The 25,057-nt window shown below is 35.2% G+C and overlaps 1 protein-coding gene across 1 annotated transcript; it reads right to left on the bottom strand.

Moving 5' to 3' along the window:
* Nucleotides 1-696: 696 nt before the first annotated feature.
* On the bottom strand, nucleotides 697-11,359 carry LOC133307238 (vacuolar protein sorting-associated protein 35B-like). Its single transcript, XM_061507718.1, has 22 exons — nucleotides 11,155-11,359; nucleotides 10,980-11,076; nucleotides 10,749-10,872; nucleotides 10,408-10,596; nucleotides 10,146-10,233; nucleotides 9,886-9,942; nucleotides 9,703-9,792; nucleotides 9,483-9,605; nucleotides 5,889-5,963; nucleotides 5,762-5,821; nucleotides 4,837-4,953; nucleotides 4,489-4,728; nucleotides 4,351-4,416; nucleotides 4,105-4,194; nucleotides 3,936-4,025; nucleotides 3,273-3,362; nucleotides 2,946-3,014; nucleotides 2,438-2,518; nucleotides 2,240-2,347; nucleotides 1,623-1,726; nucleotides 1,195-1,308; nucleotides 697-1,117 (listed from the first exon to the last, which is right to left on the bottom strand). The coding sequence occupies exons 1-22, from the start codon at nucleotides 11,245-11,247 to the stop codon at nucleotides 907-909; spliced, it is 2,376 nt and encodes a 791-aa protein (XP_061363702.1). The 5' UTR covers nucleotides 11,248-11,359; the 3' UTR covers nucleotides 697-906.
* Nucleotides 11,360-25,057: the final 13,698 nt, after the last annotated feature.

Below are 25,057 nucleotides of genomic sequence, written 5' to 3' on the forward strand. Positions count from 1 at the left end.
TATATATATATATATAGAGAGGTAAGATCATTTCTGCAACCGCTTTACGTACAACAACGACAAGTGTGTGGTTATGATTTCTCACATTTAATATTTGACGCCGCCATCAAAGTGCTCTTCAACAACCAAAGCAAAAGAAACAGAAGGCAGAGTGAGTTCAAAATTCAGATTGTGACCAAGAATTAGAAGTTAAAAGGGGGCAGACATGCAGTTTCTGCCAACCTTTTTATTCGGGAGCAAGAAGCTGTATATTGTTTGGAGTGACATTTTTTAGAGTCTAAATATCACTAGGACTTATGTGTGGCCTGGCCACATTTCATACTGTGCAAGTATAATTAACCGATGCCAGCTTATTTCCTGTTTTATGTCAGCAGTCAATCCGAAGCACTGCTTGCTGGTGTGAATGTGATCATATTCATAGCCCGAACTTATTCTGATTTGATATATGATTTTTATGGTTTTGGTATTTTAAAGTACCAATATTTTGTCTCTAATTGTATGATAAAATACCATGTGTGAATGCTAACATTCAATAGTTGAGTGGACATGTGCTGGACTCATTGACTCAGCTCATGGGCTTTAGGCAATCATCGGTGTTATTGGGGCTTCAAAAGGTGCGCAAGAAACCATGACTGGAAACGACAAAACGTGATGAAATTTGAAGGAAAGGATACTTCAAAAAGCTTTGATGAGTGAACTAGATACATTCATTTCATGTGGCTTTAATGAAACATTAAACTGCAAATATCAACTGTGATTTAAAATGACCTTGACGCCACTGCAAGCATTTTAATGCACGAGTACTAAATGGGCCGAGGACAAACATTGATAAACTACATGCTCGGTTTTTAGCATAACTTCACATTTGTACATTTCGGATGTGCCAGTTCGACGCAAAGCAGGGATTCAGACCTTGATAGAAGCATATTTCTCACCCAGTATACCGCCCTTCTGTTTTTGGAATTGAATGTACCTCAATGTGCTGGCAAAGAAAGCATCTGAAACTGGAAGGGCTGATGCATAGTCACCCTGCATCTCAGTCGTGATTAATTCTATAAGCCCCTGGACAGTAGCACTAGTGATCTGTGGGTTTCCTTTTTCAAAATAGTAAATGTACCTGGAACATACTTATTCGTAAGTAAGAAAACCATGAAAATAATATACCAAGCAATTTTATAGCTTAAGGTGACCAACTTGTTCAGTATTTCCACAAAAAGCGTTACTGGACCACTGCTACCCTTTGCAACATTGGCCATTTGCTGAGCAGCATTTGCAATCCTCAAAGCACGTTTTAGGCAAAGCAATACCCTGTTTGTCAAACAGTCAACATCTCCCAAGAGGGAAAAAAACATAAAACAAGAAAGATGACAGGCAACTTGAAGACTCTTCGTGATATAATAATGTTCTTAGCAAAAAAAATTTAAAGCAATTATAAACACATGGATCAATTATGCAAAGCATAATTACATTGAATAATCCTACAGTAGCACACATACAAAACCTTGATGCTATATTGAATAAAGGACATAATTACTTCAGAAAACACAAGTATTCCAAGGCACCAATGCATGAAGCCAATCAAATCATCCCAGTTAAACCCAGTAGAGCATTTATCAGCATACCTTTCTCCATCCTTAATACCATCTTGATCATCCACCCAAAAGAGATGTGAGCAAGCATAAACTGCTCGGCACTGATCAGGTTTCTTCAAAAGCTTTGCTGAATACTACAGAAAGATAGAACATTAAGTTAGGTTTTGTCATGAATGCATTAATAAGCTAAATAACAGTTGCCGCAACCCAGCTGTCTAATGGCCATCCTTTCGAGAAAACTCGTCACATGCCTTTAACTTATAATGGAATTTTTGACTAACTTGGGTGGAAGTTTTGGGGAGAAGGGGGTGGAATAAAAGGGAAGGGATGAAATGGAAAGGACTTGCCTACCCCATGTATGGACGATTAGTGAAGGAAGGGGAAGGGAAAGGGAAAGGGTTATTATAAGGGTAACATTTCAGTATAATACTTGGTTGCATTTTTCAGTAGCTTGGTTTGAGAGAGAAGTTGAATGGTTTCCCTCACATTCCCCTTTCCCTCCAAAAAATTTTAAACCCTCAAACAAGAGGAATTATTCCCTTCCCATCCTGTCCACTTCCATCCCCGTCATTATCCCTCATCCAAACAGACTCTCAAAGGAAAAAGAGAAGGGAGAAAAAATGGAAAATAGGTAAACAGTATTATACCCCTGTGGCTTTGTGTGTTAATGTATCTCTGTTCTCAACACCAAAGGCGTTCATTCTCTGAAGAGTTCCGATAATTAAATGTATTGCAGTTACCTGGGCTTTAGAGTCCTAAAACCATTATTAAAAAACGGATAAGTAAAGATCACTTCTCAGCCACATTTAGAAAATCTTAAAAAGGATTGTTTAATTAATAATTACCGCAATTTCTTCTTCATATAATACAAATGCCTGAGTGAAAAATTCATAAGCAACAGGCTCGAGGTCACAGTCATTAGCAGCCTGGTTAACACAAAAACAAAAAACAAAACAAAACAACAACAACAACAACAAAAAGAGAGAGAGAGAGATTAAAAAAATAGTCACTGAAACAGCTGTGCAAAATGAGAAACTTATCATAATCAGGATAAAGAGTCATAATAATATCCAGAAACATTGTAGTTAGTGGTAGTGAGATAGTACACAAGTCCTGTGAGAACAAAGCCCTTAAAATCATTTACCCACACAGACAGACTAATGATTTAAATCTTCAATCCGGAAAAAATAAATTAAGCCTCATAAACTATCTTTGAGTGGCAGAGAATCAGTTTTCAAGCCGCAACTTCATCTGCAACCCCCTTTTCTGGGTCTTCTGAGAGCTGTTTGGGAATAAAGGGAGAGACAAAAGTGAAACCTATTTGATCATTTAAGTTTGCAGGGTCAAAAATACCTCAGCACATTGCAGATACAGTCTCAGAGCCAGTTCAGAAGATGATACAGAAGAAAGAACTTCAATTGTCTGTAACAAAATAAATGCTACTTGTCCATCATATAATGATCACATATGGTGGATAAATTATTACATAAAATTAGAAGTGACTTAACACGCTACACAGTACGCAGATAAATTATTACATAAATTTAGAAGTGACTTAATACGCTACACAGTATGCAGATATACCCAGCCAAAAATATTCCAAGATATTGTACACCTACATGGGCTTGAAAAGAGAAACTAAATTATTCTTCTATGCTAAGATCATACATTTTAAATCACCTGATTTAAAAGCTGAAATATTTTTTTTGGTGTTGTAGGTACTTCTTCTCCCACTACATCTCCATCCTGCCCACGCAATTGCCTGACCAACTGCAGCAAAACATGATTCAAAAAGGCAAAAGAATAAAAGAAAGATCCTGAGTTCTTCACTCCTATATATCAATATCAAGAAGTAAACCCCTAATTACACAGGGTGGCATACAGTTTAAGTATATATTTTAAGGGCTTCTTGCCTCAAGAATATCCAATTGAAACTAGAAAACTCTCTGGATTTTATAAATCTAATGACTAATAACATTTGTCACCATAAAAGCCATCACAAGGTTGCAAAATAATTAGGCTTAACCATTAGATCACAAATATAAAACCTCAAGACTCTAGAGTTGAAGTAATTGCCATAATGCAACTTTTGTGAATGTTTACAGAATACTTCACAAGCTCCTGTGCAGGGTTGATTAAAGGGAAGACAAGATTAAGTACTTAAAATTTTGCATATAAACATCTCCAGCCTCAGGGGTACACGGTTCAAAGAAGCCTTGTACAACCAATTGGTGGCTTTATTATAGAATATGGACCTCACAAAAAGAGTTCAACTAAAGAAAATTGTTAAATATAGTAGCGGACTAGAGATAAAAGAAATTGAAAATCAAAGAAGGAAGATACCCTAAGTGCAGAAAATATAAGTGAAGGAACCGTAAAAGGTAGGCGCCTTGGTCCTCCACTCAAAATATGCTTCTTTACAGTACATATTATCTGCGAATATCAGTGAGTCAGAAGTTGTATGAAGCATTTAATAGAAAAACACCAGAGGAATCAATTTGATTGCGAACACCTTAAACATTTCCTCTGGGTCATCATTATGAAGCATGTGTACAAGGCGAGCAACAGAATTTTGTTCCTCATTGAAATCTTCTTCATCAACCTATAAATAAGATGGAACAAATATTTAAATTGGGCTGAGCTTGAACAAATATTATATTTATTTAGGAAGTAAGTTTAGATATATTTGGTCCTAAAAATTAATTTTGAATAAATAATTCAAAGATAAAAAGCCAAAAACAATAATACTCAGGCATACCTCATCCACAACTGTTCCATCCAAATCCATAATAAGCCCTTTTATTAATTCAAATAAAACTTCAACCTACAAAAGAATATTGAACACTGATACACAGAGATAAACTTGTTATGTTGAACCAATAGCAAAGTAACACACCTTATCGGCTGTAGAGATGCAAGTGTTATTCTTCATAATGCTTTGGATAATAACCATGGCCATGACTTTATTTGTTTCATTATCAAGATGATCCATTACACGAGGATAATTAGAAAGTGTCAGGGCAGTCACAATATCATTGTATTTATCAAGTGGAGCACTTAAAAGTGCAACAACTTGCTTTGTTGCTCTCTTGTCATCAAGCTTTGGTTTTCCAGAAAGCTTCTTGACACATGATCCCTGCATAAATTCCAGACAGAAGCTTAGCTAAGATGTTAATCCTGTCCACACAATGCCTTATAAAACAGCAGTTCAAGAAGATATTGTGATTTTTGAAAAGTAATATACCAGTACTTGGTCGACATAATCAAGTCGATCTGGATGAACACGGAGAGTAAATGTAAGAAGAGAGACATGCAAAGCTATTGCTCCCATAATTGTCATGTCAACCTGTGCTTCTATCACCTACAGTCAAATGCAGGTTACCGTCTGGGATTGTAATTTTTTTATTTTGGAACAAAAATGACCTTGAGGTTTGAACTTATAATTTCATGCAATTCTTTAGTCCATACAACAAAAAGCATAATTAGTAGGCACCAAGAAGTGACATCATTCTTTTCTTGCTCATCCTTCTTTTATATTGGGAGGCGGGGGTTAGGGAAAGGGTCCAGGAGTAATAAGGTCTAATCCTATCTAATCAAATGACTATAATCAAATATTTTGTTTTACTCATACAAAAGTAGAGAAGTACTTATCCTATTGCACAGAAGATCTAATACCAAGCAAAGGCCCTTGATCTGCTAGGGAATTTTTGGAAAAGGGGGGAGGGGGGTAATAAATATGATATCAAATAAGAACCAGGATGGGCACATTACGTAGCCTCAGCTTTATGAGTTATACCTAGAAAAACCACAAAGATTAACCTTTAATTGGAAATAGTTCCAACACTGCACTGCCAACTCGTACAACTTCTAAACATATGAATTCATAAATATTTTAAAACAAGAAAAAGAATAGCACAGAAACCCAAGCTACAGGAATGTCTTGATGTACCACTACATGAACAAGTGTGGTTCTATTTTAGTACTTTATTATAAAAGGGACAATTACCAAGAAGGAACTCCTGTAAAATATTTACCATGAAGGAAGAAAAACCATTACACAAAATCACCACATTTTGTTCCTTCATTGTCCATAGTTTTATGAGGACATCCTTTTCTGTAGTTCTCCCAAAGGAGGTTTATTAAAAGTTGCAAACAAAAAGCCAGCTTACCCTGCCTATTGCAGTGCTTAACTTGGTAAATGCTTCCACTTGAAGAAAGTCGGGCAATACCTGAGGCAGAAAAGAAATCAATAACACATGGAAGCTTAATATACAAGAAAAGGTGCATAAGACTTACTTCAGTACTTGAGGCAGCATAATTTGATAACCTGTCCATTAACTGAGATAACACTGTCTTGATGTCTACAGTGGGCTGCAACACAATCAAGTCAGTCAAAGAGGCAGAAAAAAGGTATTCAGCTTAAAGAAACTCAGAGATAAAAAGAACAGAATTGATCCATGAAAAACTTTTGCATTGCTCCACTCTTCACTTATGAGAGCATACCCACATATATCCTAAAAGAAAGTCACATGGATGACCCACTTCCATTCAGAAGAATTATTAATCATCCATGCAAGGAAATCCACCACTAGTCAAATAAGAGGACAAACCCGGCGCACAAGACTCCCCGACTTGCAAGGGTAGAGATGAGGGTCAATTCTATGCAGTCCTACCTTTTCATTTTTTACAAAGAGGTTGTTTCCTAGACTTGAACCCTTGACCTTACAGTCACAAGGAGAAACCTTACAGCTACTCCAAGGTTCACCTTCAATCAGATACTGTTGGGGTTCCATTTGCAAGGTATGGGACTTGGAGTCCCACATTGGTTGTATGGGCAACTAATGTGGGATTTATAAGGCCTTGGGCACTCCCACCCTTTGAGCTAGCTTTTGGGGTGGTGCATCTCAAGGTCTCATCAAATGGTATCAGAGCATCCATCACGTGGAGTTGTGCGTGGGGGCACGCACTAGGGAAACATGGTAGAATGTTGGGGTTCCATTTGCAAGGTATGGGACTTAGAGTCCCACATTGGGCAAATGAATTGTTTTTATTATATCTCTAACATGCCCCTGCATACAAGAACCCTTTTTGGGCTTTGAAGTGTAAATAATGCTTGGGCCCATCTTTTTTACCTTTTTCTAAATTTTTAATTTTTATTAGAGGAAGAGGGCAACAAGGATCAAACTCTAGCCCAATTGGTCATATAAACTCAAATACCATGTTTACGAGCCAACTCTCCCCAAAGCTTAATTATTAGGTAAAGGCACATAAATGGTCTTAATTATATCTCTAACAGATACCAAACAAGATTAATTGATACCAATCGAATCTTTTTATTAATGAACGCTAATAAATGTCTAATGTCATGCTTTCCCCTCATTTTCAATAATATGCATGTTATAGGTTATACAATTTAAATGTCATAATTGATGATAATTATTGATTGTTAGAGTCTATTCTTATTGGAAATTGATCCAAGTTGAGCCCCGGAAAATCATGGAAGAAACAATGAACCCCAGCAAGACCATAACTGAACAAAAACTCCACACAATAGTAGGCGCTGTGGCAGACACTTTCCACGCCTTGGCACTAAGATCAGCATGTATGAACCTGAAGTTCCAGTATGTGCTACAGTGCGAGACACTGACCCAGTTAGCCCTTTTGACCCAGTTGCTGCCTGTTTAACCTTAGTGGCTGCAGTTATAATCTAAATCTCGTTAAAACTTCCAAAACAAAACCCTTAGAGGGTATTTGGTAGAAGAGAAATTTTTTTGTGTCCGGGAATCATAAATCCCCGGAATATGTTGGGAAAATGAGTTTACCGGGAATGCGACCAAAAAGTTGTTTGGTAGGTCAAAATATTACCGGGAATATTGGCACAAAATTACTGATTCTATGTTTGGTTGATTCTCAAATATTATTGGGAAAGTGAGGTAATTTTACAAAAAAATAACCTTATTACTCTCGACTCTCTCTCTCGCTCTCGCTCACTCTCACTCAACACACACATAGAAGGCCATAAACCAAGGTTGTCAAACTCGCGCGTAAACTCGTCAATGATCCCAATTTAGTGTGAAATCATTTTTGGCACTGACACGGTACAGATGCCGTGCTTTCTGGTAAACTCGTAAGATCGTACGAGTTCAGCGATTTCACCAAAAGCAAAGTGACCAATGGGCCCAAAATTTAGACCCAAAATCCATCACATAAATGGGTTTTTTTAATACAAAAAAAACCCTAAATACCTAAAATCCAGCCGCGATGTTCCTGCTCAGTGAGAGACGACGACTCCTGCTCCACCATCGACGTCTTGGCTGCGATCCATCCACCATCTTCTTCGACTCCAATTTATCCCTCCCTGTCGTGCTCCGTCTGCAACTTCGTCGTCATGCCTTCGTCGGTTGGTGTTCTGTCTTAATCTCTTCTGCCTCTGTTTCGTTTCATTTTTGCCTCTGTTGCATTTCATCTATATACTATAGTTTGTTATTTTTTTTTTCTCGTTTTATTGTTTTTAGTTTCGAAATATAATTATGGAATATTCGTTTCTGCCTCTGTATCTTTTCGTTTCTGCCTATGTTTTTTCTCTGCCTCTATTTTGTTTTAATAATATAATTAATGAATATTGGTTATATATTAATTAAAAAATATATAAAAATTTATATTCATCTTCTCTTAAATTTGAAAATACAGAGATTAGATTGATTGAAAAACCAAATTAGTCTAGATTGATAAGATTAAGTGAAAAATCAATATTATAAAGTCAATTTTGCTAATTAAATTTGCTTATTATATTACTTTATATGCATATAAATATAATTTGCATCCTATGTTACGATTCTACGATTCGTGTTACAATTATGCAATTTACGATTTTGGTTCACCCTTCCGAGTTTGCGTAGAATCTGGAGTTTGACAACCTTGCCGTAAACTACACTTATGGCTGCTGACCTCCTTGATCCTGGACAAGATCTTTCTGCTGCTCCCAGATCTGTTGTGGTGATCTGCGGAGCTTTGTTTTTTCCTTTCGTTCTGTCTTTGTCTTTCCTTCTTTTTCTTTTTCTTTTTTATTTTAGTAAAAAGGGGCCTAAGCCCAGAAAACGTCTTTGTGGGAAAATTTATATGTGCCTGTAAAGTATAGCATACAGCAGAGGTTTTCAATAGCACCATTTTCACTTGTATGGTGGCATAGAATTTAGAAAAGGGAAATGGTGGAAATGGGAGATAAAGAGAAATAGAAGAACAAAAGAGCTTGCCTCATTGAAGGGTAGTTTGGGGTGGACAGGGACAGGGAAGAGAGGGCAACCCAGAACACTGAGGAGGATCTTGAGGTTGGACTTTGTCTTTCTTTGTTCCTTCCTGTTTTCTTGTTTGTTTGGGGCTTTGCCCCTTTTGATATAAAAAAAAATGGATGTTGCCACGATGGTCCAAAGCTGGTTCAGAAATGGGTGTTGTTTCAACTCAGTCCTATTCTCAGATTCGGTACAAAGAAGAAGGGTATTTTTCTCCCGAAAAATCTGGTGCATTTTCCCACCAGGTGGGATTTTAAGAATATCACCTATTCGGTGGTATTTTGGAATGGGATTCTGCTACATAATTTCAAATCTCGGGAATTTGACTTTTCCGGGAAAAAATTTCCAATCCGTGTACCAAACGTGAGTAAGTAAGATTCCCACTTTCAATTTCCCGGGAATCCAAAATAAAACCCTCTACCAAATGCCCCCTTAGTGATACATATTTCCATTAACATGGAACTCAACAAAATAAATATAAAGAGTTAAAATCTCTAGTATATTATGCAGACTACAAGGTCTACCAGTCACCAATACTATAATTTTTGAAATCTGAAGCATATAAAGGATCATCTATTTCCAACTTAATCAAGATACCCACCTGCAATTGGGGGCAAGCACCTAACAGTGTCTCAAGTGTCTGCAAGTGGTACTCATCTGGAAAAACCTGTATTATGCATTCCATGAGATAAAATTGGGCAAGCTCATCTTTACAGTTGACAACCTGCTCAAACCGATTTAGACAGTTGAGAGACATTATAACATAAAGGCTTACAATAAGAGGTAAATTATTTTTTGGAGAGAAAAGTACTTTATTAGACCTGCTCTAAGACACTTGGAAGGACAGTGTCTTTGTACATCTCAAGGTCCACACCCTCTATCTGACTCAGAACATGGAGATTCTTCCCTACCTAATAATTCAAGAAAAGGAGATCACGCAACTTATCTACCAAAATGGATAACAAACGGCTTCATCTGGAGATAGTGTCATATTTTTATATTACTAGATCACGAAGCTCATTCCTTTCTTTGTCCCTCTTCTCTGTTATCTGACCAGGTCCCTGCAGACCAGAAAGCCCAATTGAAGGCCTCAGCTCAGGATCGCCAAAGATTAAGCATGATTCGCAAGCACCATAACACCTGCATGGCCAGAAATCATGTTCTCATGATTTATTTTTACCTCTATGGCTATGGCATGCAAGTACTGTGGTGCTATGCATCTCGTAAGATAAGATTATATAAGAGTTAAAGAAGTTCACTGAACCTGATGCTGCAATCTAACCCAAAGCTTATTCATTTCTGTGAAATTCTGTAGAACAAATTCAACTGCGTCCATCACACTGTTAGAATCCCTGCAGGGAAACAGGGGACACCCAAAAATAATACCAAAAATATGAATTTCCCATATTCAAAATTGAAACTCAAAACATGTAACCGGGGGGAGGGGGGCGGGTTAAAATAAAAATTAAAAAAATGTCATTTCTTCAGTAACTATTACTGCATTACCAACCAAGTAATGGCCTTACCCTCCTTCATATTCAGAACCAATATCAGGCAATTTATCCCTACTGACTTGAGAAAGGTAACTCCTCAAAAATAGACCACGAATTGGATGTTGAACCCCGCGGCACATTTCCACTAGATCTTTAAGAACATCCCTTGCAGGAGCATCCTTACATCTGAGGTAAACAGATCCTGCCGTGCAAAGTAGATACCTGGCAGTAAATTAACAACAAGAGTGTCACATCCATATCAATTGTTGAAATCGCACAATCATTCAAGTTCAGAATAGAACAACCACAAGCACTGACAGACAGCAATATCAAAAAAAAATGTTGGAAAATTGTTCATTGCCAAAACCACTTACATTCTAGGCAATATATTTCCAGCGTGCTGAACAAGCTCATATAGATCAACTACGGGAACGCCGTGTCTGCTTTCGTCTTTGAAAAAGATCTCAAGCCTCCTAAGCTCGTCGAAGGCTCTCATATCTTAGGCATAACACAACACAACGAAGAGAAAACCAAATCGAAATGAATAATTGAACCGAGCATAGCCTAGTTATGTGTATGATATGAATAAGGGAAGAATGTTTTACACAGTTCATAATATTTGTGAGGTGAGAGTCTAGAAGTTCGAAGCTCTGATAGCATCTGCGCTGAGTATTTGAGTGCGTCTCTGAGATTGTTATCATCCTACGATGAGATTCAAGCATGAAATTAAAGAGGGAATTAGGTTACGAAAAGGGGGAAGAATGTGGTGATGGAGATTACCAGAGCGCGATGCATGAAGAATGCGTTGTGTTGAATGCCGGCAATTCCCTCAGCGAGCCATTTCTCTTCATCCTCGAATCCCTCTGTTATCATTTCTACTCGAATTGAGATCGCTCGCGACTTTGGAAATTGGTACCCGCAAGCAAATGCTGGGGTTTGGAACGTTGAATTGAATCTCAGGTGAAGATGCTTGACCAACGCATATGATATACCACGTGATCGAGTTGAAAAAAATTAAGCCCAGGAACGTGTCACGACAACTGCTAGTTATGCCGAAGTTTTAACGAAATTTCGAAATGGGTTTAATCATTATTAAGCTCAGGCTCAGCCCAGTCTGATGATAACACCCATAACCCAAAGAAACTGCATTTGTCTTAACAGTGCTAGGAAAAAATGAAAAAAAAAAAAAAAAAATTGTGTGGCTCAAAGTTTTTACAAGCAAAGATTCTGCATTTCAGAATTTGCAGTTGATGATATAAAAAACTTTCACGGACTCAATTATTTGTAGTAGAAGTTTTTATGTATAAGGAAAAATACTAATTGAAATTTTTATTGCCATAAATTAGAAAATTTGTATGGTTTTTGTATGTAGAACTTATCGTAGTTCAAACGCAAATTAATAATTTTAATATCCAGTAACAATGGTTGAAATTATTTTTTGAATCCGAAGCTAAATTATTATTTTTTTCACATGAAAAGGTTTGGAGGAAAGAAGTATTTCTCATAATGCGTTTTATATTTGTTCATAACTAAATAAGTGAAATTCTAGTACAAAATAAATCATATATTCACTTAATTTCCTAAATAAAATTGTGATAGATACACGTTTTATTTTTTTTTGGAGTACGTGATAGATACACGTTAGGGAGTCTTATTTTCCACTGAACGTTGTAATATTACCACGAATTATTACAACGTATTTTTGTAGCAAATATCACTCATTAGCAATAGCTGAAAAATTGGTAAAAATGGTAAACAATAATAAAATCTGTTTATCAAACTGTACTGTACATTCTCCCAATATCAGTGGCATGAAAGACGAAATTACATTAACCATGCTGAAAAAAAAAAAAAGAATATCCAGCAATCTTTGCCCACATGCCATGTAAGTGTCCTCTCTTCCAAATAAAAAATAAAAAACACAATAATGTGCCGGTTTTTTTTTTTTGAATACATGCCGGTTCTTCTTTCAATTAGCAGAACAAAGCACCCAACTTCAAACTACCCCATTGTCTCCCAAATTTGGGAAAAGAATCAAAATGGAACAGTATATGGCAACGCGTATATTTCAGCCTCAGCCAAGTATTGAGCACGAGGAGGCCACAGACATTGTTGAGATGAACAATGGAAGGCATCAGTAGCAGTAGCAGACTTCTTCGCTTTTATTGAGGAGGAGGGCCTTGCTTCTGTCCGTACCGACCCAAATAACCAATCTTGATCATCTGATTCGAATACATCACCCGTTAGTGGAGGAATCTGAGTCGGAAATAGAGAGTCATACAAAGAAGCCATCCTTCGTCTTTTATCATCAACAACATTGTTTGTGCCCAGAGTATCTCCATGAACCAATGGCTGCAATGGTTTGCCATGTCTAGACTTGGAGATCCCAACGAACTTATTGGGCTCTTCACTTGCGACACATGGTAACTGATGATCTCTTCTTCCAGTGGCTTGAGTGAATCGTCTTTTATCATCAACAACATTGTTTGTGCCCAGATTATCTCCATGAACCAATGGCTGCAATGGTTTGCCATGTCTAGACTTGGAGATCCCAACGAACTTATTGGGCTCTTCACTTGCGACACATGGTAACTGATGATCTCTTCTTCCAGTGGCTTGAGTGAATCGTCTTTTATCATCAACAACATTGTTTGTGCCCAGATTATCTCCATGTACCAATGGCTGCAATGGTTTGCCATGTCTAGACTCGGAGATCCCAACGAACTTATTGGGCTCTTCACTTGCGACACATGGTAACTGATGATCTCTTCTTCCAGTGGCTTGAGTGAATCGTCTTTTATCATCAACAACATTGTTTGTGCCCAGATTATCTCCATGAACCAATGGCTGCAATGGTTTGCCATGTCTAGACTCGGAGATCCCAACGAACTTATTGGGCTCTTCACTTGCGACACATGGTAACTGATGATCTCTTCTTCCAGTGGCTTGAGTGAATCGTCTTTTATCATCAACAACATTGTTTGTGCCCAGATTATCTCCATGAACCAATGGCTGCAATGGTTTGCCATGTCTAGACTCGGAGATCCCAACGAACTTATTGGGCTCTTCACTTGCGACACGTGGTAACTGATGATCTCTTCTTCCAGTGGCTTGAGTGAATCGTCTTTTATCATCAACAACATTGTTTGTGCCCAGATTATCTCCATGTACCAATGGCTGCAATGGTTTGCCATGTCTAGACTCGGAGATCCCAACGAACTTATTGGGCTCTTCACTTGCGACACATGGTAACTGATGATCTCTTCTTCCAGTGGCTTGAGTGAATCGTCTTTTATCATCAACAACATTGTTTGTGCCCAGATTATCTCCATGAACCAATGGCTGCAATGGTTTGCCATGTCTAGACTTGGAGATCCCAACGAACTTATTGGGCTCTTCACTTGCGACACATGGTAACTGATGATCTCTTCTTCCAGTGGCTTGAGTGAATCGTCTTTTATCATCAACAACATTGTTTGTGCCCAGATTATCTCCATGTACCAATGGCTGCAATGGTTTGCCATGTCTAGACTCGGAGATCCCAACGAACTTATTGGGCTCTTCACTTGCGACACATGGTAACTGATGATCTCTTCTTCCAGTGGCTTGAGTGAATCGTCTTTTATCATCAACAACATTGTTTGTGCCCAGATTATCTCCATGAACCAATGGCTGCAATGGTTTGCCATGTCTAGACTTGGAGATCCCAACAAACTTATTGGGCTCTTCACTTGCGACACATGGTAACTGATGATCTCTTCTTCCAGTGGCTTGAGTGAATCGTCTTTTATCATCAACAACATTGTTTGTGCCCAGATTATCTCCATGTACCAATGGCTGCAATGGTTTGCCATGTCTAGACTCGGAGATCCCAACGAACTTATTGGGCTCTTCACTTGCGACACATGGTAACTGATGATCTCTTCTTCCAGTGGCTTGAGTGAAGGAATCAGCGATTCCTGAAGTTCCACAGGAAGATCCCACTTGATGTTCAATTTTAGATTCTTCAGTTTTCCTATGTTTTTTCAAGGGAATCCTGTTTCTAATGTCAGTTCCTGTTTCACAAAAAATAAAAAAAAGGTCAAAAATTAGGGATGCATAAACTCAACAATAAATAATAAGATGATCAGTTTATAAGTTTCCTCACCATGCTCATCATTAGATAGCGAGCTACTCCTTTTCCTTTTGCTGCTTTGACTACTGTCAGACAAGCAGCAAAGTTCCTCTGTAATACCACTCCTCTCAAGTTGAACATTCTCATAATGTTCAACCTTTTGCAACTTTCCATCTGGTCTGATTCCCTTCTTGTCATCAATGCGCTTGAACTTTTTACTATCAGCGCTAGCATGAGATGCCGCTCCTTTTCGTTTCCTTTCTTTCTTTTCTTTCCTTTTCTCCTCATTCTCTCTCTTCTTCTCCTTCTTTATGTCTTTCCTAGCCTTATCCATCTCCGTTGGGAGCTTTAGAGCACCAGAATAACATTTTCAAAAAGAAGATAGAGAAGACTAAAGAAGCAAACATGCCATAGTTATAGTCGCGCCCAACCCCGAAAAATGCTATAGCGTTATAGCGGGTTGCAGTTGCGGAAATAGCAGAATAGATATATGACAGAAATATTGAAAAAAAACATTTTTTAAAAGCAGCAAAAGTGACAGAAAGACGCGGATAGACTAAAAAACCCTTAAATTTTTTCAGTTACACATTTAAATTTAGGACAAAATTAACATTTTGCCTTATGACAGCAATATGGCTACAAATGTGATCGCAATGGCCGCTATTGCGATCCGGTGTGAACGCCGCTATTTCTTGCGTCGAGGCACCGCGAGCCGCGCTTTATTACAAATAATTAAACATGCTATGCAAGCATTTCAATCTTCCTTGTGGCCCATACAATAATTAATCAATCACATCTTTTGGTAGTCAAGAAAAACAATTGTTTCAACTATTGCTTACCTCTTACAAATCCAAGTAATCATCATGCAACAAAAATTGTAAAAGGATATCAAGAAACACTTCATTACAAATACCAATATCGATCTTTTAATCATGGATGACCACATCTAGTATACCCAATTACCGACTAAAGCCGGTTTACTGAGTTTCAAATATGAACTCATACCTAACCCTAACCTAGACAGTAATAACAATGTCAAAAACCAAAAAGCATTTCAAAAATTTCAAGTTCGCAATATAAATCATATGGCCCAAAAAACTATTGCTAGTAGTTAGAAAGAACTGCACATTTTCAAAACCAAAATCAGAATATTTTCTCTTCTCACCATAAAAAATTTTATAATTATTTTACTTATACCAAAGAAACCAGAAATAATGTCAAAAACCAAAAAGCATTTCAAAAACTTAAGGTCGCAATATAAATCATATGGCCCAAAAAACTATTGCTAGTAGTTTGAAAGAACTGCACATTTTCAAAACCAAAATCAGAATATTTTCTCTTCTCACCAAATTTTTTTTATAATTATGTTACTTATACCAAAGAAACCAGAAATAATCTACCAATTTCACTTTGCACACATATTGGTCCTAAAGTATCATCAAGATGATAAAGAAAACCTACGTGAGCGTTTGTTCACATTTGAAACTAAGCGCAACGACAGATCCGATTCATTACAAGAACCGGATCGACATGGTGAAACAGTGGCCTCGCACATTTTATTCAAAAATTTTCAAAAACATGCAGTTGAGCACAAACGCAAAAACGAAACCGCTCAACCAACCTTAATCGATTCGATCAAGGCCTCGCTACGTGCCCCATTCCTCACAATATGCCCAGATGGCGGAAAAGGGAAGCACCGAGACATCTCAGATTATCACGAAAAATAAAGAGGTATCTGATTTTTCCTCAGATCACGAATTCGCTCGGCTACAAACGAATCTGAAGGGATTATCAAGCACCGACCGCAAGGTCTAAGCGATATGGAAACAAAGTCGTCTCCGGCGGCTACGAGACTCAACACAAACCCTAAGGGGGCGTTTGGTACGCGGCATTTGGCCGGATTCCCGGGAAACTGAATTTTTCTAAATTTTAAATTTTTGAATATTATCGTAAACTGAATGTAAAAATCATATTTTTGAAAATTGAGATTCCCGGACAAATAAAAATTTCTCCTGTACCAAACGCCCCCTAAGATCAAACACCCAAACGCCAAATAGGTTAAACAAGGAGGGGGCTTCTTATATTTATAGGCAAAGTAACCGACGTTTAGAAGCACGCGGCTTTCAGTGGCACACATCCATGCCAGCACGTGCACCTGCTCGTTTTTTTTTTTTTTTACTTATTATATAATTAATTAATGAAATAAATCTTGTTATTTTAAAAGATATAAACTTATATCATTTTAGATCCTAACCGTTGATTTCCGTGCATCAACGGTTATAATTTATTGGATCAAAATTATTAATTAATTAATAATAAATTTGGCCCATAAAGTTTGACCCAATAAATTATAATCGTTGATGTACGGAAATCAACGGTTAGGATCTAAAATAATATAAGTTTATATCCTTTAAAAGGATAAATGTTTTTCTCAGTTAATTATAGGGTAAATCATTTCTCCAATCAATGAAGATAAGTTATTTTTGATTAGCACAAAACGACGTCGTTTTGTGGCGAAAATTAAGGTGTTTTTGTAATTTTAATTTATTATAGATTATATTAGTCTTTTAACATTATAATTTTATAATATTATAACCCAAAATGATGTCTTTTTGAGCTTACTAAAGATAAGTTTATCTCCAGTGACTGGAGAAACACTTTTCTCTTAATTACAATTAACTAACGTAAAATCTATAATTTGACACCACCTAAATAGAAAATCAAATACTCAATACAAAATAACAACAAACTATCTAAATGCAAACAAATAATAAGGAACATGTATAGTATGGTTATTTTTGTGTTTTACTTTTTTTAATTTTTTATCCTGTATATTTTTTTTTGTTTTATTCTAATTAGTTATGTTATTTATTCTTACTCCTCTTGTTTTAAAAAAGAAACTTAATCACAAAAATGATTAGCTGACCTATTTCAAAATATGGGCCCAATTAAACCAAATAAACACATTTAAAAGTAGGAAAAATGATTTGTCCTTTTAAATGACACAATGTTGTATCATTTTAGTTTTTGACACTATATCTTACCTGTAAAACATAGTTATAATATGAAAAATTACTTTTTTTCTATTTCCCCAGTCACTCCAGCTGACGTGGAGAGAGGAAAAAAATATTATAACTATGCCTTACCGGTAAGACATAGTGTTAAAAACTAAAAGGATACAATTTGTGTCCCTTGAAAGGACAAACACTTAACCCTTGAAAGTAACAATCATGAAACCAAATGAATAACAGGACTATAATTATGGAATATGAAGGTCCATTGAACTATTGTGTTTTGGGTTATTGCACACACACAAAATAGTAAAAAACCTAATTCCCAAATGTGAGAACTTTCCTTCGTGTATATAATTATATAAGTAATTATTATTGGACCTAGCTAAAATTGTAAGTTGGCCCAGATGAAGATATGGAGCTGCTTTCCGTGTATGACTAGATAACAGATTTCTTTCTTCTTAATTTCTTCTTCTTCTTTCGTCTTTTTCCAATTGAGGTTTTCTTCTAACCTTTTTTCTTATTCGCACTAACCACCCGGAACCTAGCCATTCTGCGACAAGGCACGATGTTTCGCTCCTTTCTTCAAGATTTTACGGATACCTGTTCTTGGAATATGCATTGGTAATTATATTGTCTGTTGGCGAAAAAAAATTGATTTATATTTTTGAACCTTATAAAAGTTCCAATTCTTTGTCTTTGCTGACCATTATTGTTTCTTGGGTGCTTATAACATGAGTGATATTCGCGTCCCCTTTATTTTATTAACAACTTTTTTTTGTGGTTGTAGTTATTGATTTTATTTCTTTTGAAAAAATGGAGTGTTGTTTTTCGTTTATCTTTTTTTTTTAATTATTTTAATGTAGAGCTACATTTGCTATTGGTAATGGAATTGAATTGTTTATTGATGTTATTTGTATTTTATTTCACAACAAGAATGAGAATTTTGGTTATTAATTAGTGGAAACTGTTAAAGAGAAAAATCAATGAAGATATATGTATATATATGGAGTATGAAAATTTCTTATACATATCCATTAACAACTTCTTCTTTTTTTGTATTTTTAAAATTTTTAAAATATCTAAACAGTAATTAAATGATTTATGTGGATCCAATGTCATTTAAATGATTTTAGACATTTGTGCTGATTGTTTCATATTTCTTTTTAATTTTGAAGTTTGTTGTCCCTCTGTGTTGATGTTCTTCACAGGTCAAAGCTAGGGGTATAAATGGGTCATGTTAAGCCAAACTTTGACTTTGATAGCCTAAGCCTATGTAAAATAATTGGAACCTATACTGACCTATTAGCCTATTAAATACTTGATTTATGGCCTGACATATTGTAAAAAACTAAAAAAACCGAATACGACTTGTAAGGCCTACCAAGTTACAAACTAAAGTTTGTAGGCCCAAACCAAAATATTTCTCTAACCTACCTCCCAAGCTAGCTCCAACCCTTTTAACACATCCCACAATTCCGTTTGTAAAGCAACACAATGACCAATTATTGCAGCAAACCCCTTAACCAAACTCTCATTTGATCACGAAGAAGTCCTCCACAAGTTGTTTTAGTCGTTTGACCCTTTGAGGCCTCATCTTTATTTAATTTGACATGCAAAGTAAAAAGAGGCTGCTAGCTAACATCCCAAGAGGAATGGAGCCGCAGCCTTGACTTTGTGTTTGTAAAGGCAAGTTTTATCTCCTTCAAGTAGGCTAAGCAATGTGGCGATCCCATTGGAAGAGCTATCGTGGGTCACTTTGTTTCTCTAGTGTAAACACCATATTTGGTCCAGAAAATTCAAAAATAAAGTAATTCGAAAAAGATAAAAAAAATTAAAAAAAAAAAATCACTCTGCTTCATCCCAAAAATGCAGAGAGATAATGACGATGCAGCGTAAATGGCTCATTAAGTCAATGCTCTACCTCATCTGTTTAATGCAGAGGCCAATATACACAGAAATGGGTTTGTGATATTATAATCACTACTCATTTGAAATCATCTGAAAACATTTTGTAGCAGTTTGCAAAGAAAAATGAAAAAAAAAACTCAAGGTACTAGAGAGAAGAAAGAAAGCACACATCAGAATGCCAATTCAGACCTTGAGTCTACAGAAAAAGAACGGGGAAATTCACCAGAGGAAGGCAGAAATCATCTGCCCGTTCGTTCATCTTCAACCTCCATCGACCCTACAATCTCTTTCACCGTGAAATACCAAAAAGCCAATGTGAACTCACCTTTAAACATTTTCAAGTACCTTAAAAAACCCACACTGCCAAAAAAAAAACATACACCACCACAGTGGTAGCCACAATCAACCAAAGTTAATCCAACGGTCATTGCCTGCAAACACCATTGATAACCGTTGACTGCCGCCGCTCACCAGCGCCTAAAGCTGCACCAACCAAAGCCACACCATTGGTCACCGTTCATCACCGCTAGCAAGCACCATTGGTCATTGTTTGCTGCCAAGCCACCCTTGCTTCGGAGCACCCTTCCTGCTACACAACACCATAAATCAAGATCGCGAGCTTGGAGAGGGTATATATTGCCCAAGCATCTTACCCTTGTGTTAGTGTATTCATATGCAACTCATTGAATTTTATCATTTTTTATGATAACCGTATTTTTACTCAAGTTTCAAGACACATGTTTTATTATTTTTTACTCTCTTTTTTTATTCTAAACTTATTTCTTCTTAAACCAAAAAAAGGTGCAATTATGATATGGTCACTGTTCCTATCTTTTTATTAGACTATTCAAAGTGAACTTATCATGCAGCAATGCTTCCTATTGTTTGATTATATTAGTCATCTTTTTTTACATTTCAAATATAAAAAGAATAATAATAATAAAGTTAGAAATATAACGTGATGCTTTTTTTTCGTATTTGTGCATAAGGAAACCTTGTTGCTTTATAAATACATTGCACGTCCTGTCATTATTATTTCTTAAGAAAGTTGCTTATTTCTTTCAGAATTATTTGTTAGTTTTAATTTTTTTGTAAATTAATTTGGAGACTTTATATACATATAAGCGTGTAGGTCTGACATAAGTAGCCTTGATTTTGTTTTTGTTTTTTTGTATGGAATTAAATCATTTACGATTAAAAAAAGAAAAAAAAGAAAGATAAGAAAAAAAAATAATAATAGATTATTATTATATGTATAAAAATTCTATATCCTTTCTTTTGTCTGATATTTTTTCTTTAGGGTAAAAATTCATTTTTTTGATGAATTATTTAAGCTTAATCTTTTATTAGTTTATCTACAAATATGGTTTTGGTGATTTTTTTTCATTTCTTTACAAAAATAAAATAAAATAGGAAAGAAAAATAATAATAAAAAATAATTTCATAAAGAGATTAGCTGAGTCGTGATATCTTTTTGAGCCCATTTATTTTTAGAATCATTTCGATGGTGACAGTCTAGTGATTTTAAACCGTTTAATAATAATAAACAAACAAATAAAAAATTGTAGTTTTTTAATTTAAAATTATTGATTTTGAATTTTTTTTTAAAAATAAAATAAAGAATAAAGAAGATTAGTTTGCTAATTAATTGAAGTGGGAGTCAGCTGAGCCGTTAAGACTTGTTAACCCTATATAAGCTTTGAGGCCAATTGTAAAAAAAGAATGGCTGAATAATAACACAAGAAGGGGTGAATTGTATTTTAAAATTTTTTCGTAACAACCAAAGAAAATCAAAAATTTATTTTTCAATAAAGCATGCAATAATAGATTTAATCAATTAACAAACATTCTTCAACCTTAAAACAGATTCAAAACATCAAGAACAATGTATCATAGAGAGTAATATACTGCACAAAATAAAAGATTAGGGAAAAGAAAATAAGACACCGAGATTTATCCTGGTTCACTCTCTATCACTTGAGAGCTACATCCAGATTTCCATCAATCGTTCCACTGTCATCAAGCTTTCAACCGGTGCTTGAAGAAACAGTTTTACAAGAGAAATTTTACAAGAAATGTGATCTCCCCTATCGCGCTTAACCCGAACCCCCTTAGGATCACTCCACTCATACACAAACCAATCACTAACACTCATACTGTATAGAATCAGTAGAGCACCCTCCCTACGTCTAGAATTACAAAGAAAAATTGAAGAAGAAGATTACATAGCTTTCTCTTTCTAGATATTAAAAATATTATCAATATGATGTTCTTCTTAAACCCTAATGATTTCTTACGTTTAATGCACTTTCACACATGCTCTCTTATGTTTTTGAAACCTAAAACATGATTATAGAAGTGTAAAAGTCGGTTTAAAGAATATACAAAAAGATTTGATTCAGATTTTAAAAAATATGACGTGACCTGGGACAAATATCCGGATATGTGAAACTCAGTATCCAGATAGTTCAGGTTTGATATCTAGATATGCAATATCTGGAAATTCAATATTCATATCCCGATATTTGGTGACAACAACCCAAAACTTATTCGAATTTGATTCAATTAACTTCTAATTGATTCTTTTCACTTCTCAAACATAAATGCATGCTTCTAGCATCAATATAATATTGTTCCACGTGTGTGAGACTTGTATGCATGACTTTATATTTCTAAATGCAAACTAGAGAAATGTGGCTCAATAAACTTAACTTCATACATCCTAAGACTCTAAAAATACATGACACATAATAAGAACATAAGTCTTCATCTGTTTTCAAGTGTCTTCATCATTTGAGTTTTCTAATTCCTTTCTTCACTTGAATCTTTGACTTTGATGTTGACTTTGCACTTCTAAGACAATCTTTCATTTTTGCAAGTTACCTTGGCCATCTAGTGCCATGTGGGACTTGTATCACTGCCTTTTAAGTTGTGCATCCATGTTGAGCTTGTTGGTGCTCTATAATCATCAAAACTTCAATTGCATAGTATTGGAAACCTATAGTTCAACAATCTCCCCCTTTTTGATGATAATAAACACTTCATTGAGAAATTGAATTAGTAGCATGAGAAATCAAAATTAATGGAAAACTCCCCTTAACTACATGTTCCCCCCTTTATAAGGTACTTGGATAAAAAGTCAACAATCCCATAAAAAGTCAATTTTCCCCCCTTTGAAAAACAGTAAAGGAAACATAAAATTTCTCAATCTCAACATATTTCTTCCCCTTTTGGCAATATTAAAAAGTGCAAAGATATGAATATATCATTAAGTATCAAATAGTCAACCAAGTCAAACTAGGCTATTGTTTATCAAAAATTTTAATCAAAAACCTAAAACCTTGTAAACTTGACTTAAAAACAGTGAAGAATGCATATTTTGCAGTAATTAACAAAATGCCCTTAAGATACAAATTTTTCAACTATTCAAGCAATGGCATTAAGTAATCATCAAAACACTAAAACACTAGCATAAGGTATAAGAGCATAGTTAATATCAAATTATTATTCAACAAATCAACTAGTATCAACGAATTATTTAGACTTGAGGTAATGAGACATCAAATTAAGCAAATAGTTATCATTCAAAGATCATAAAATTGTAACTAGACTTCTCAAGACAAAAAATAGGAAAATTAAGTGAAGAACACTTCTTCACTAGGATTTTTCAAAATTTCTCACTCTCAAGTGTATAAGGGAATATGCTTCACTCAATTAACACTATCATAGGCTTGTTATATTCTCACACTTCACAGTCTCAATGATACACATAGTTAATCAAGAGGTCTTTTATTAAGGTTGTAATATGGTCTGGCTAATAGGTAGGAATTAAACATGGACAAAAGTGGCTATGTGATTAGACTTTAAATTCAAAGAGGAATAAGCACACAAGAACAAAATAATTGTTTAAGCTCAAGACCTTGCGGCTATTAGTGTAAGACTAATTTCCTATTCTTTATCTTAATCACTCTAAGTTACTTTTCTAATTTCCATGAATTACTCAACTTTCTTAACAAGTGCCCATGAAAGCAATAAGTTTTATCATTATACTCCAATTGAAGCATACTAAATTCACAAGAAAAATTTCTTTTTGTTTTTATTTTTTAAAAAAATTATCTAAATAGACACTAACAATATCAATGCGAAAATAAATAAAATAAACATGCCATGCTGTAGATCTATAAAGTCAAAATATGATCCGTACAAGATCAGATAGTCATGATATCAGCATGCTAAGTACAAGATAGTCAAACAAGATATAAACAAACTCTAAATAACAAACAAACTCTAAATAACATAAGTCTCAACAAAATAAGTCCTAAAGCTAAGCGAAGTTCTAGTCTCAAAAAAATTATTTTCAATGTTATAACTATGTCTTACCGGTAAGACATAGTGTTAAAAACTAAAAGGATACAATTTGTGTCCCTTAAAAGGACAAACACTTAACCCTTGAAAGTAACAATCATGAAACCAAATGAATAACAGGACTATAATTATGAAATATGAAGGTCCATTGAACTATTGTGTTTTGGGTTATTGCACATACACAAAATAGTAAAAAACCTAATTCCCAAATGTGAGAACTTTCCTTCGTGTATATAATTATATAAGTAATTATTATTGGGCCTAGCTAAAATTGTAAGTTGGCCCTAGCTAAAATTGTAACAGTGGTAACAAATGAAGATATGGAGTTGCTTTCCGTGTATGACTAGATAACAGATTTCTTTCTTCTTAATTTCTTCTTCTTCTTTCGTCTTTTTCCAATTGAGGTTTTCTTCTAACCTTTTTTCTTATTCGCACTAACCACCCGGAACCTAGCCATTCTGCGACAAGGCACGATGTTTCGCTTCTTTCTTCAAGATTTTACGGATACCTGTTCTTGGAATATGCATTGGTAATTATATTGTCTGTTGGCGAAAAAAATTGATTTATATTTTTGAACTTTATAAAAGTGAAACTCTTTGTCTTTGCTGACCATTATTGTTTCTTGGGTGCTTATAACATGAGTGAAATTCACGCCCCCTTTATTTTATTAATAACTTTTTTTTGTGGTTGTAGTTATTGATTTTATTTCTTTTGAAAAAATGGAGTGTTGTTTTACGTTAATCTTTTTTTTTAAATTATTTTAATGTAGAGCTACATTTGCTATTGGTAATGGAATTGAATTGTTTATTGATGTTATTTGTATTTTATTTCACAACAAGAATGAGAATTTTGGTTATTAATTAGTGGAAACTGTTAAAGAGAAAAATCAATGAAGATATATGTATATATATGGAGTATGAAAATTTCTTATACATATCCATTAACAACTTCTTTTTTTTTTGTATTATTAAAATTTTTAAAATATCTAAACACTAATTAAATGATTTATGTGGATCCAATGTCATTTAAATGATTTTAGACATTTGTGCTGATTGTTCCATATTTCTTTTTGATTTTGAAGTTTGTTGTCCCTCTGTGTTGATGTTCTTCACAGGTCAAAGCTAGGGGTATAAATGGGTCAAGTTAAGCCAAACTTTGACTATGATAGCCTAAGCCTATGTAAATTAATTGGAACCTATACTGACCTAATAGCTTATTAAATACTTGATTTATGGCCTGACATATTATAAAAAACTAAAAAAACCGAATACGACTTGTAAGG

This window comes from Gastrolobium bilobum, unplaced genomic scaffold, assembly GCF_033153095.1.
Source record: "Gastrolobium bilobum isolate Gb01-03AN ecotype WA unplaced genomic scaffold, APGP_CSIRO_Gbil_v1 utg5330, whole genome shotgun sequence".
NCBI classification, from domain to species: Eukaryota; Viridiplantae; Streptophyta; class Magnoliopsida; order Fabales; family Fabaceae; genus Gastrolobium; species Gastrolobium bilobum.